The 13,030-nt window shown below is 42.1% G+C and overlaps 1 protein-coding gene across 1 annotated transcript in view; it reads left to right on the top strand.

Annotated features, from left to right (window-relative positions):
• The window catches only part of ACOX1 (acyl-CoA oxidase 1, palmitoyl), a 22,591-nt gene extending 10,745 nt beyond the window's left edge, over positions 1-11,846 (top strand). The window contains exons 4-14 of the mRNA XM_009324621.1: positions 3,363-3,470; positions 3,992-4,111; positions 4,677-4,792; positions 4,984-5,153; positions 5,481-5,643; positions 6,352-6,542; positions 6,797-6,976; positions 7,634-7,739; positions 7,827-7,970; positions 8,834-9,040; positions 10,071-11,846. Coding sequence (XP_009322896.1) covers positions 3,363-3,470; positions 3,992-4,111; positions 4,677-4,792; positions 4,984-5,153; positions 5,481-5,643; positions 6,352-6,542; positions 6,797-6,976; positions 7,634-7,739; positions 7,827-7,970; positions 8,834-9,040; positions 10,071-10,121 — 1,556 coding nt within the window. The 3' untranslated portion in view covers positions 10,122-11,846. The remainder of the gene's footprint in view (positions 1-3,362; positions 3,471-3,991; positions 4,112-4,676; positions 4,793-4,983; positions 5,154-5,480; positions 5,644-6,351; positions 6,543-6,796; positions 6,977-7,633; positions 7,740-7,826; positions 7,971-8,833; positions 9,041-10,070) is intronic.
• The last annotated feature ends 1,184 nt before the right edge of the window (positions 11,847-13,030 follow it).

The following is a 13,030-nucleotide window of genomic DNA, read 5'->3' as shown; positions in this document are numbered from 1 at the left end:
CATCAGTAATGCTTCTGCAGTAATTGTCAGAGGAGAAAATAAGGATTTTCTTTCAGTCTTTGACTGTCAGCTGTGTACTTCTCACCAGTACTGAATTCTCTTAAAGTCTAGTATTCCTGTAACCCATTACTCCTCGGTTGAGCTTGGTCACAGTTCAGTCAAAAAGCTTAGAAAACATTGCTACTGGGTTTATTAGATGGCTGAATGTATTTGTAGGTGCCTGAGAATACCAAAGACAAGAACTACAGTTCTTAGGAAGCTCTGGGGATAGAGCTAGTTCATATTAAAGTGTGTTTAGAGGTAACACAAGAATGCATTCTTCCTACTTTGATAAGAATGGCAACTGAGTTTGAGCTAAGCTCAGATCAATGCTCTTTCCATAATGCATATCTCATTTAAATATATATATATTCCTGTTAGACCAAATTACATTTTCATACATAAATGTGCCAGATGGACAGCCTTTGTACAGAAGGTACTGATCCTCAATCTATATCCCCACTATTTTAATACTCAGAGCTATCAATATTTAAAGATGTAACGAGCGTTTAATTCTTTATATTGAAAAGCTTAATAGACCACTTAACGACCTAAGAGTGGTGTTTGACAGAACTTGGAGGAAGAGTAGTTCTGCTGAAACATGTTTAATTGGACAGCTGGTAATTTACAGGTTGAAAAATGTTGGCTTTCTTGCCAAGTTGCTTATGTTCACAACTTTGACTTACACATGCAGAGCACTGTCCTTTTAAGAGACCTTTTAAAAATAGAAAAAGTTGAAGGGAGTTGAGTTGGAATGTAATATATGCTAGTTGTGTCTCATCTTTAATTAAAAAAAAAGTGAACTAGATAGTACAGACAAAAAGGACTTCCCTTTTTTAAAAAAAGAAAGTTCAGTGAAAACCCAGCTCATTCAGCTGGATAAACTGGGACTTCTACCAGGTTCTATGCTCAAACCATGGAAAAAAAAATGTGGACTTTGTATCTTTGGGTGAAGGCTTGCTTCATCCAGCCAGATCACATCTTCAACAAACTGACATTCTGACTCAGCCCGTTTAACTTAGGGATGCTCTGGTTTCCAAACCATAGTGAAGGTCTGGTCTTTCTTTTGGTTTGGATTAATCCTTTTTGTTGTCAATCACGGTGCATCAAAAATACGGGAATGTTGCAAATGCATTTTATGTATGATTAGAAAGAAATGCATTGCAGCATGTTTATGTCAGAATAAGTGTAATTTCTTATTATTCAGGCCCGAGAAAAGGACAGTGCTCTGTCTTTCTAAAATACACTTGCTGAATTCTGATTTACACATGAATAATTTTTTTTTCTTTTTGTCTCTTCCTGAATCTCCACCATGAATCCTCATGCTTGCTTCCCTCCCATAACATTCCCTTCACGCTCCCATCCCATGACACTTCTTCACAGCTTTGTTCATCGTGGACGGCCTGAGCCTCTGGACCTTCATCTGGGCATGTTCCTCCCCACCCTTCTCACCCAGGCAACCCCAGAGCAGCAGGATCGCTTCTTCATGCCTGCCTGGAACTTGGAGATCATTGGCACTTATGCCCAGACTGAAATGGGCCATGGTACAGTACATTCACTAAATGCTCTTTCTAAGAATGGCTTTGTGTACAAAGGATTCCCCTGCCTGGGAAAAATGGTGTGTGTTTACCTCGCAGTCTTTACACATGCAGTTGTGGCTATACGGAAAAGTGGACTGCCTCTGAAATTTTTAATAGATCATTATGCCACACGCTACTTGCCCTTTTTTTTCTCCTATGGGAGAGTTTGATGTCTGTAGTTCTACATATGAGCTTACTGAGTGCTCCTCTTGTGCCATTCCAACCGGTATAGATTATTGTATATGGCTATGGTGATGTCAGTTTGATGACATCTGTTCATTTCTACACTTACCATTCTTTCCAGTGTGACTTCTGCTTTGCTCTACTTAACGTTCAGTGCGAAGACAAAAGGACAGAGCTTTAAGGTACTGAAAGAGATGCCAAAAAAAGTAAAGAGTTGCTTGTCACCTTGGGACTGACCTTGGATCAGAGAATATGTGGATGACTTGGTTCCAATGCTCATGTTTTGTGGGGAGCTTTATTCCCCCAGTTCTTTAGTTCATTCCCATGTGTTCTTTTTAATTGGACCACGAAATGTTTTTTTTTTTTAATTCTCTATCTCAAGTACACTTTGTTCTTTGTTGCTATTCCTTTGCTTTCAAGCTTTGAAATGGATTTTGATAACTCCAGCAGTATTGTGATTGCAACACTTTTAATCCAAGTTTCAAAGGGAGGATATTATGCCTTGGGAAACTTTAATTTTGACATCTGAGAGTTGCAGATGAGAATTACTTTCTAAAAACGAGCAGGATTTACCTTTGTGCTGAAGTGAATTGTAGAGACTGTATGAAGCATAAAGTCACTGCAAGTCTGTGGAGAATCTCTTGCAACTAGTGAGGTTCGAAGATCCTTTACCAGCAAAGTAAGTCTGTGTTAAGCTGCCTGTGGAAATCTACCATTAACTCCATGCTTTGGAAACGTGGTTGCATCAAGGTGATATCCTTTTTCATGTTGAAGCGCTTGTGTAGAGCCACTGGCTCTGTCTTGCTTTGTCAGTCCAGACTATCAGGAGTGTTCACAGCTTGTCTAGTTTAAGCAAGTAGGCCTGGTGGTGATTTTTTGTTTTTTAGCATGCAGGGACAATGCCACTGCTGAGACAGGCGTGTGTGTGAAGTAAAGAGTTGGGGGCAGAAGACAAAGACTGTTCGTGGAATTGTTACCTTCATCTTTTTGCAGTTTCTTCATCTACCTAGAATATGAAGTACCCTAGAATATGCATGCCATTACTTGCTGTCTTGGAGCTATGGGTGATCTCGTTTGGGAGAAACTGCTCCATCAAGTGAGGAGAATGTAGGCCTGATGAGGGAATGAAGAGATGATGGGCACTACTTATTTCATCTTGTGGCTGAAAAGTATGCGATTTTTATTTTGCAATTTAATCAGATTGCAGTTTTAGTGAAATCCAGGTGAGTGTGTTTTTGTGGACCTTTTTAACTGAGAAAGGGCTTCTGGTATGTAGTAGCAAAAAGGTGTCAGATTGGAGGTGCTTGGAAAACTAGCCTTAGACGACTGGGGAAAAAAAAAATTACATGTTTTCTGAGAATTGGCTTCAGGTCCCAGAATATGGTCTGACTCTCACTTGTTCTTCCTTAATTGGTTGATATTTAGTCCTTTATATAGCCTAAAAGCAAAGTTAAAATTTGTACATTACTACTGGAGTTCAACTTCCCATTGTCCAATTCTGTCCTTGTCTCTGTTTTGTGACTGACTTTCTGCCAAAACAATGTGTTTGCTTGTTTTCAGGAACTCACCTTCGTGGTCTAGAAACTACAGCTACTTATGACCCAGCTACCCAGGAATTCATCCTCAACAGCCCCACTGTGACCTCCATTAAGTGGTGGCCAGGTGGACGTAAGTGCATTATTGTGTGTCTAAATCTGGAAGATGTATGGAAAAACTTAGGGAGGTGATGTCATGTCTATTATATCTACAGAATGATGATTGAAAGTTGTTCCGAAGAGTTGGCTGAAAGGCAGTTACTCTTGCACAACAAGTAACAGACTTGTCAGAGCCTACTAAAACTTCGGATTATCCGTGTGCTCTGAATTGTTTCTCAGAATCATTCACACTGTATGGATTTGGTGTAATTTTTGATCGGTTGTATCAAAATCTTCATACTTCCTTCAGCTCCACTGGCAGGTTTGCCAAGGACTTGGTATTGCATAGTTGAGCGAATCATATCGTGCGACTTTCATTGACTTGAGCATCATTGTTTGTCTAGCTGTAGAATTTGGATGATAACCAGTGTTGTAAATCTGGTTTTCTAACGCATCATGTGGTTAAGGTAATCACAGATCCTGCTTTAAGGAAAGAGACTCTGTGTATATAAGTTCGTTGACTTTTTTTTTCCTTGACTCCCATTCCTTTTGCAGTTGGAAAGACGTCGAACCATGCCGTTGTTCTGGCTCAGCTCTACACTCAGGGCCAGTGCAAAGGGCTGCATGCCTTCATTGTTCCCATACGGCAGCTGGGCACCCACGAACCTTTGCCAGGTAAAAATTAACGTTAAGGGTTTAGCACTCATGGAATACGTTAGAACTGTTTCTCTCCAGCTATATACAGCTGCATGTGTCTTGTTAATGTACACAGGTTATTTCACTAGCTGATTTCAGTCAGTAGATGGTAGGTCACAGGGCTTGAAGGAGTCTTTCTTATGACAGAACTACCGCTAAATCATCTTTCATGTCACACTTCCAATGTGAAGGTGTGGGATTTGATTCTGTCCCAGTGTTTCCCAGCTATGCGTTCTGTGAGGCAGCATGTCCTACTTTCTGAAAGGGAAAGAATACCTTTCATCATTCTCTAGCTAGAAGTGAGCTGGATGATCTTCAGAGGCAGCTCCCCCGGTGGCTGGATAGTAGGACTGCATGTAAATTGTGAAGATCCCCATGTTTTGATGTCCGTTTTTCCATCAAAGAGATTAAGGTCCTCGTCAGCTGTTACTCCTAACAATGCTAGGACTTGCTAGAAAACTAAACAGTCTATTGGAGAAGGATTGAACCTCTCGTGTGGTGTTTAGTTCCTATTTCGTAATGCAAGCGGCTTTGTCTGTGGCAGGTATTACGGTGGGTGACATCGGGCCAAAATTTGGTTATGATGAAATGGATAATGGCTACCTGAAAATGGACAACTTCAGAATTCCTCGGGAAAACATGCTGATGAAATATGCCCAGGTAAAGCAGTGAATTTCAGCATATGCTGTTAGAAATGGACACTTCAAGTCCTCTTGTGTGGTTGAATAGTGTACCAACAAGATTGTAGGTTGCTTGTAAGTGCTACTTTGAGTTTAGAGCTTGAGATGTGAACATGTAAAAGGGAGGAAACTTTAAAAATCAACAGCCTGGTTGTTTGTTTTTTTTGGTAGGTTGAACCAGATGGCACCTATGTGAAACCTCTTAGTGACAAGCTGACCTACGGGACCATGGTGTTCATCCGATCTCTCATTGTAGGCGATTCAGCTCGCTCCCTGTCCCGGGCCTGTACCATTGCCATCCGCTATAGTGCAGTGAGACACCAGTCTGAGCTAAAGCCAGGGTAAGTACAGTGAAATAAAAGAGCAGCCTAAGTGCTGAGGGAAAATTCCCAAATACTGGAGAGAAGAGGGACTGTGGTTGATGATGTTTGCTTTGGCACTTGGTAGTTTCAAAACATTGTTTCATCCTGGGAAATGAGTAATCTTCCATTCTTGACTGCCAAAATGCCTTCCCCCTGCCAGAGGCTTTTGCTGTATAGTCTTAGATAGTCTGGCTTGATACGGATGCAGCTGGTACTATCCAAGTGGAGAAGCTACTTGGAGCTGAACAGGACTTCACGGCAGTTTGCTAGCTACTGGCATACTAACTCATCTGTATATTGCTCTAGGGAACCAGAACCCCAGATCTTGGATTATCAGACCCAACAATACAAACTCTTTCCTCTCCTGGCAACAGCATATGCTTTTCACTTTGTGGGAGCCTACATAAAAGACACCTATCGTCGTATTAGTGGAGACATCAATGAAGGGGATCTGAGTGAGCTGCCAGAGGTACTGTGTCCTCTGTTGATTTTATGTAAGGTTTCTTTACAGCATGGGAGAAAAGGCATCAAGCCTTTTTGGCTTTCACTCCTGAGACACCTTGTAATTCTTTAGGTTCGGGGATCCCAAGCCCAGTATACGCTGGTGACTTTTATTTCTTTATTTGCACTATTCATTTAGCAGCCCTTTACAAAAAAAATAGGGAGTAATGCACAGTGAGGAAGCTACTGTGAATATATTTTTTTTTTAAAAAGGTGGCTTTCCAGGAATGATGGCATATCGCTTGGGAGTGGAGTTAAGGCTGGTCTTATGCTTGTGCTGTAGCTTCTTGATTGCTCTTCCAAGTCACTAGGGTAGAATTGGTGTGTTGATCAAAGGTATCAGTACGATACTGAGGGGTTAGGGTTGTAAAATGTCAGTTTTCCGTTAGGGATTCTGTCTGGGAACCGAAGTGACAATAGGCAATTGAAAACAATCCTGGACATAACGCATAGAGACAGAAAAGATGGGGTACTCCAAAGAAATCTTTACAGGTATAGAGGCTTTCATATAAATAGTTCAGCTCAGGAAAGAGTCCTTGCAAGAAAAACAAGAGCCTGTGGGACACTGGAAGGATGGTGTTGACTCTGCTTTCTTCTGGGAGCTGCAGTACTTAGCACGTATGTGTGCAAGCTGAGAATGGAAAATAAAAAATCTGGCTTTGCTTTTGTCCATCAGCTCCATGCACTGACAGCAGGGCTGAAGGCGTTCACTTCCTGGACTGCCAATGCTGGTATTGAGGAATGTCGGATGGCATGTGGTGGGCATGGCTACTCTCGCTGCAGTGGCATACCTGACATCTATGTCACATTCACACCATCCTGCACCTACGAGGGAGAAAACACAGTCATGATGCTGCAGACAGCTAGGTATGGTAGCTTATGTCCTGTTGTGTCCTAGACATTCTTGCCTTGGCATTATGACCTTTGTAGCTGAAGTGATGAGCAGAAGAGCATCCCGTATTACCATGAAACTGGTGTCTCATGTTTCTATCCCTTGCCTTATTTTTGACAGAAAAGTATGTGCCTACAACTGTTCTTTGCTAGTCTGACCCCAGGTAAGATGACTTCTCTCCATTCAAACAACTCATGAGTAAGTTGCTATTTGTTGTCTCTATTTTCAGGTTCCTTGTCAAAAGCTACACCCAAGTTAGTTCTGGGCAGCGGGTTACTGGCATGGTGTCCTACCTTAATGATCTCTCCAGGCAACGCATTCAGCCACAGCACGTGGCTGCTAGGACTGTGACTGTGCGGATCAATGATCCAGTCAGCTTGGTGGAGGCCTACAAAGCACGTGCTGCCCGGTGAGTTCACACTTATTAGACTGAGCCAAGCACCAATAAAACTGCGTGACTTGGGAGATGGCAGTGATGTGCTGCCCTGTTAATGTTAGATTCTCAAGACGTGATTTGCAAAGCTTTGCTCCATGTGTTGCTTTCAAGAAGTGACACACTTTACGAGGTTGGGTCAGTGTTAAATGCTTTGAGGTTACAAGAGGCTACATACGCATAGGCTACGCCTACACATAGCCTAGTTACTCTGCTCTGTTCCATTTTGAAATATCTTTTTCTTATTTAAATGTGAAGTATATTTGAGCATACAAATACCAACATTGTTCAAACTGCTCAGAGATCTATCTGGAGAGAAACAATCCTGATATTAAAGCCTGTTGTGAAGGAAGTGTGAGAGTAGAACAGATACCTACATGTGAGTAAGTATTCAAGCACCACATATGTGCTGTCAAATGTCGTCTTACCCTTCTGTAGCTGTGTTCTAGCTGCAGCAGTGATGATAGGGGTTTTAGAGCCACACCTGCTCACTCCAGGCAATGTATTCAGTTGTGGCACACGACCTCTGAGTTCTTCTGATGTGTTAGACTGAAATTCATATTAATTCAGTGTACGTAATCTTGTTAATGTGGTGTTATTGCATAACCTGTTTTTCTTCCTTTTATGAAATAGGCTTGTAGAAGCTGCAGCAAAGAATTTGCAAGCTGAACTGAACCACAGAAAGAGCAAGGAGGATGCCTGGAACAGAACTTCCGTTGATCTTGTGCGAGCATCTGAGGTCAGTGACGTGCCTGATAAAGAAATATGCTATAAGAGCTTTTCATCTCTTCATGAACCTGATTCACCTTCCTTTCATTTCTTGCAGGCACACTGTCACTACGTGATAGTGAAGCTTTTCACAGCAAAGCTGTCTGAGATCAGTAATGCAGCTGTCTGTGCTGTCATGACTGAGCTGTCTCTCCTGTATGCACTGTATGGGATCAGTAAGAACACAGGGGATTTCTTGCAGGTTGGTGTCTTTCTCCAACGCTTTAAATCTCTAGAGCCAGAGTCATTGTTTGCAAAGATGCTTTAAATGCAAAGTTGCATGAATGCTTAGGTGTAAGGTCTTGACTGTTGACTTCCAGAAGGCCATTAGCAGTGCAGGTCTGATGGAAGGCTTTTGTCAAGTGTCCCTTGTGATCTGCCAGAAGCAGAGTTGGATGATAAATGGTAACATGGCGTCTGTCTAGGTTAGCTTAAATGTTTTCCAGTTGGTGATCAGGTGTTGTTTGTTAAAAAACAAGGAGTTAATAAATGAGAGATAAGTTAGACATGCTCCGAGAGCTCTATGCATTTGTAAATTGGTGCACAAAAGGGGGATCTCGTACTCCAAATCTTAACCCATCCTTCAGTGAATGGGTTTAAATTGTCAGGCATTACTTTTCTTCTCTTCATTTTTTCAGTTTGACAATGTATTTGTGCAGCAGTGTTTTATTTTGTCTTCAGGCAGATGTGGTATGTTTTGCCTTCCTATTTTCTTTGCTGCTTACCAAAAAGTTCCCTGAAACCAGGAAGAATTTAATATACACAAGTGCACGTTCTTCAAGAAAACTTGCTACTGAAGTTAACATACAGGTGCTCTAAAGCATGAGTCTCCCATCAGAGATTAAATAGCTAGGCAGTATGGTGGGCTATGCTAGGCATCTCCTTTTGCTTGTACTCTATGGCAAATTGCCAATTTGATTACTTAGCACTTGGAAAAAAAAAATCTAGTGTTCATGAACTGCTGCATTTTTGTGTGTGGGAAGGCTGATGTATGTTAGACCATAGGGGAAGGGAAGGTTCTCGCGACTTGCATACTCTTCTGATAATCTCTTTTTTTTTTCCAAGGCGGGTATTCTGACCGATGCCCAAATTACTCAAGTGAACCAGCGTGTGAAAGAGCTCTTAGCTATAATTCGTCCCAATGCAGTAGCGCTGGTGGACTCCTTTGACTTTCATGACGTTCATCTTGGATCTGTGCTTGGCCGGTATGATGGCAATGTCTACGAGAACATGTTTGAGTGGGCAAAGAAATCCCCACTGAACAAAACAGAGGTAAAGAAACTTTATTTCTTCATCTTTAAGTCACATGTGTCCAGAGAAATAACCTAATTTAGGGTTTTTTAATTTTGATTCAGTGATCTCAGCACATAATTCATGAACTGGGGAGAGAAGTCACTAGTGGTAATGGACCGAAACTAGCAACCTACTTCTGCTCCTCTGCTTTCAGCATACTTTCTTCAGTTACTCTCCCATGTGTACCTCACATACATCCCTGTTGGGATACTGTTGAGTTTCTCAGTTGAGGGAGGAAATCATACTCTCCCTAGAGAAAAAAATGGAATAATCTCATTGAATTTAAAGAAATTATCACTTGCTGTTAATTCTGCTTAGTGACAGTAGCTGCGAAACCCTTACCTGTTTTCTGGCAAATCTTTTGGTGCCTTCAGGCAGTAGTAGTGACTGGAGAAGAAAATAAATTGCTCTCATGTAGTACTTAAGTGTCAGGTGTTGCATATCTGCCCTAAGGCTGTAGCTACAGCTGAGCTAATAAAAGAAACAGAGCTGAGAAGAGTCAGTGTCCCTCTTCCATCAGCCAAAACAGAACTCTAAATCCTGTCTCGGTGGCCTTTACAGCCCTTATTTGATTTGGACAGACTATCTCCTACGATGGGCTGCCGGAGGCTGCGATTGTAGTTAAATCCCACCAGAACTTGCTCAATTTTTTGTGCTTCTGAAGTCAGCGGGGCTTAGGAGCTTCATTACAGTCCCCTTAGGAGACCTCCACCAGTTTTCTTTGAATTAAAATGCCGAAGAATTGTCTGTAAGGACATAAGATGTCTTGCGTTCTTTTTTCTTACAGGAAAGGTAGTGGGGAAGCTATTTGTTTTGGCTTATATTCTCATCCTTTGTGTCATGCAGCCACTCAAATACAGGACTTAGCTGGCTGTTCTTAAATCCCCAAGGCATGTGCCTCTGATTCAAATTTCCTTAGTATAAAACCACACTGCAAGATGTAAAGAGCCAAAACTGTTTTAAAGCTCAGGGCTGACCTTGTTGTAACCACTGTCTTGTCCTCTTACAGGTTCATGAGTCTTTCCACAAACACCTGAAGCCGATGCAAGCCAAGCTGTGAAGCCTGCTGTTTTTTTAAAATGCACACTTTTTCCTGATCTGAAAACTGGGTGTTTGCGTCCTTTCTTCAGGCACCTAAATCAAACCTTTCAAATCCTGGTAGCTGTAGGACAGTGAATAATTGTAGCCTTTCTTTCCACTTTGATAAATCAAGGAGGTGTTTGGGGAGAGTGCATAGGGGTTGATGCCTGTTTTTAAAGTGCAATTATAATGGTAAAATTAACCTTTTAAAAACCTGGGAAAGCTTTATGGATTCATACAAGGATTGCTTTTGTGAAGCTGCTAACTAGAGAGAAGTTACTGTCAACTGGAAAGGTAGCAGGATTTTACTACTAAGTAGTTAACAGCCCTCAGGCAATAGCTTCTAATGAGCAGTTATGTCCTCCTCCCAAAAAGTATTGGTCTTGAAATACTTTTTTAAGATTAGCACCACCTCTCTCCTTGTTTGGCAAATATTTATGGTATCTAAAGCCTCCTGCATAGTTTTGTGCACGTGAATCTGCATGTGGCACTGCTTTCCTGATGTAGCTGGGAAGTAAATACCCATCCTGTTCTGGAGCTCTGCTTCATTCATCTTTCCAGAAGACATCTTCATGTGTTCCAATACATCCTTCTTTCACTGCCCTGCAGAAACTCCTTTTGCCTGCGTGCCATCTCCAACGCTGGCACCTTGCTCTTTGTTAATAGGAAGTCAAAGGAGAACATAGTGATGCTGCTCTGAGGAAAAAAACAAGTAGTAATAATCAGCTAGGTGCTGATAATAGATGTTCTGCCCTTCTTTTAACTATTAGTATTTTTGTAGCACTATCTCAAAGCACTTTACAGATGTTAATTACGATGATTTGATGTGAAAAACCACATGTAGTGGTAGAAACTGCAAATTTGACCTGGAGTGATGAAGCCAGTATTTGAGGGCAGAAACCAGTTGACCAAGGTCCTTGAGTCTTCAGATTGTTCTGGGATGTTCTTCTGGTTTTTAAAGGCATTCTTCAAGAAAATGACAATCCCAAGTGAAGTGTCCAGATTGGTTTGGGTTTTTTTCCCTACCCATGCGTTTCCAAGGAGCTTTCTCTGATTTGCTTAATTTTGTTTTTATATTGACTTGGGACTTGCACAGTGCTGTCTGGAGTAACCGATGAAAGATTTAGCTTTTAACAGAACCTCCTGATGCCCTGTGAAATCAGTGCAACTACAACTAAGCAAAATCATTGCTGTTTTTCAACACCAGTAACTCTGTCCAGTAACAATAAAACCTCTCTTCACCACAGATAAGAGCAACTTTGAGCTTAAAATGGTAAAAAGTTTCAGCATAAACCCAAATCCTGCAGTTCTAAGGCAACATCTGAGAAGCTGTTTCTCTGACAGCTTTGTTATCTGTTAAGGTCTCTAATTTCGGATCAGTTTTCATGGAGCAGTTTTTCCTGGCACTAACAATGATCAGACACAATGTTTGGCTCCACACGCAGTAGCTGAACAGAAAGAAATGTTTAATTTTAAATAAAATAATCAAACTTGCCTTTTGGCTGCTGAGCCTTTCGGGACGAGTGGAACCACTGCTGTTCAGGCTACCCAAGGAGGCAAAGGGCTTTGCCTTCCGTTTATTCAATAGAGCAGACTGCTGACCTGGGGAGGGATGATGGAGGAGCAGGTTAAAAATACGTTGATGAGAACAGTACTAGCTAACTCTGTGTACAGATTTAATAAATTACAAAAACGTGTTTTCAGACAAAATGTCTGTCTTTCATGCATTGCCTTCAGTGGATCTCATTTAAAGTAATGGGTGAAGTAGAACGAAGTGTTCAAAAGACCTTAAATTAGTTGGATTTTGTCTTATTTCTAGTCCGACCTTTCTGGCTTCGCTCTGCAGCGTTCTAGGGCAGCCAACCCAGTCCGGCAGCCAACCCAGTCCGGCAGCTATCCTTGCCTCTGCTGCGGCTCACGACCGCAGGAAAAATCAGAACCGGCCGAGAGCAAGGTGCCTCTGGCACATTGCTCGGTGTTATTATGGCTCATAGGCCAGCGAAAGCTGATCACTGCCAACAGCAAAGATTTAACAATAGCGTTTGGCAGCAGAAGCTTTAATTCATAGGAGCTATTTCTTTAAAGTTGTTTCCCCCTGTTTTTTTGGAGTAGGCAGTGATGTAAGGGCAAATGCCGTACTTCCTTGCTACTGGCGAGGATATTGTACGCTTTTTTAATCTTGTTGCTGTTGGTGGCAATACCTGAATGCCGCAACCTGGTACGACTTGCCGTGTCTCATGGTCAGCAAACAGCGTTTAAACTCTGTCAAATGGCCCGGCATCCTCGTTAGGACTCGTCCATCTTCTGACAAAATGTGATGGTACCATTTCCACAAGTGTTGAGCCTCTTCCGCTCCAGGGTAAGTGATTTCAGTGTCAAGTAATGGCACTTGTAAGCTACACCGTTCTCCTTGAAAAGTACTGAAACGAGCAGTCTGTGACTGTGGTTTCCAGTCTGATTTGAATGATGGACTCTTAAAAATGCCACCTTTTGGCGAAAACTTTAGAAGGAGCCCATGTTCCTACATGGACTGGCAGCGTGCATGGTGAAAGCCGCTGGTAGATGGGTCCTCAGGTTATAAAATCTCAAAGGCATTTCCCCAGGGATTTTCTGGAAGTAACAACTCAAGTACAAGCAAATAAGGCAGGAGCAGGGCTGGCTTTACCCTGTACCCACCTTTGGTAAGTGTGAGCTTTTTTTTTTTTAACCTGAACTTCTGATGTTTCCAATTAGCTGTTTCCAGCAGTGCCAGTGCCCCTTGCTGCAGAGGCTGCTGTGGTGAGAGTTGCTAAATCTTGCCCCTTTGGAGCAACGGTCACTAATTCAAGTTCATCTGTTACACCGTCCCCCATGGGCTGCAGGGAGCAGCTCCAGCCGGGCTGTGCCACA

This window comes from Pygoscelis adeliae, unplaced genomic scaffold, assembly GCF_000699105.1.
Source record: "Pygoscelis adeliae isolate BGI_AS28 unplaced genomic scaffold, ASM69910v1 Scaffold445, whole genome shotgun sequence".
Lineage (NCBI taxonomy): Eukaryota > Metazoa > Chordata > Aves > Sphenisciformes > Spheniscidae > Pygoscelis > Pygoscelis adeliae.
This window is presented reverse-complemented; position numbering and strand designations above follow the sequence as displayed.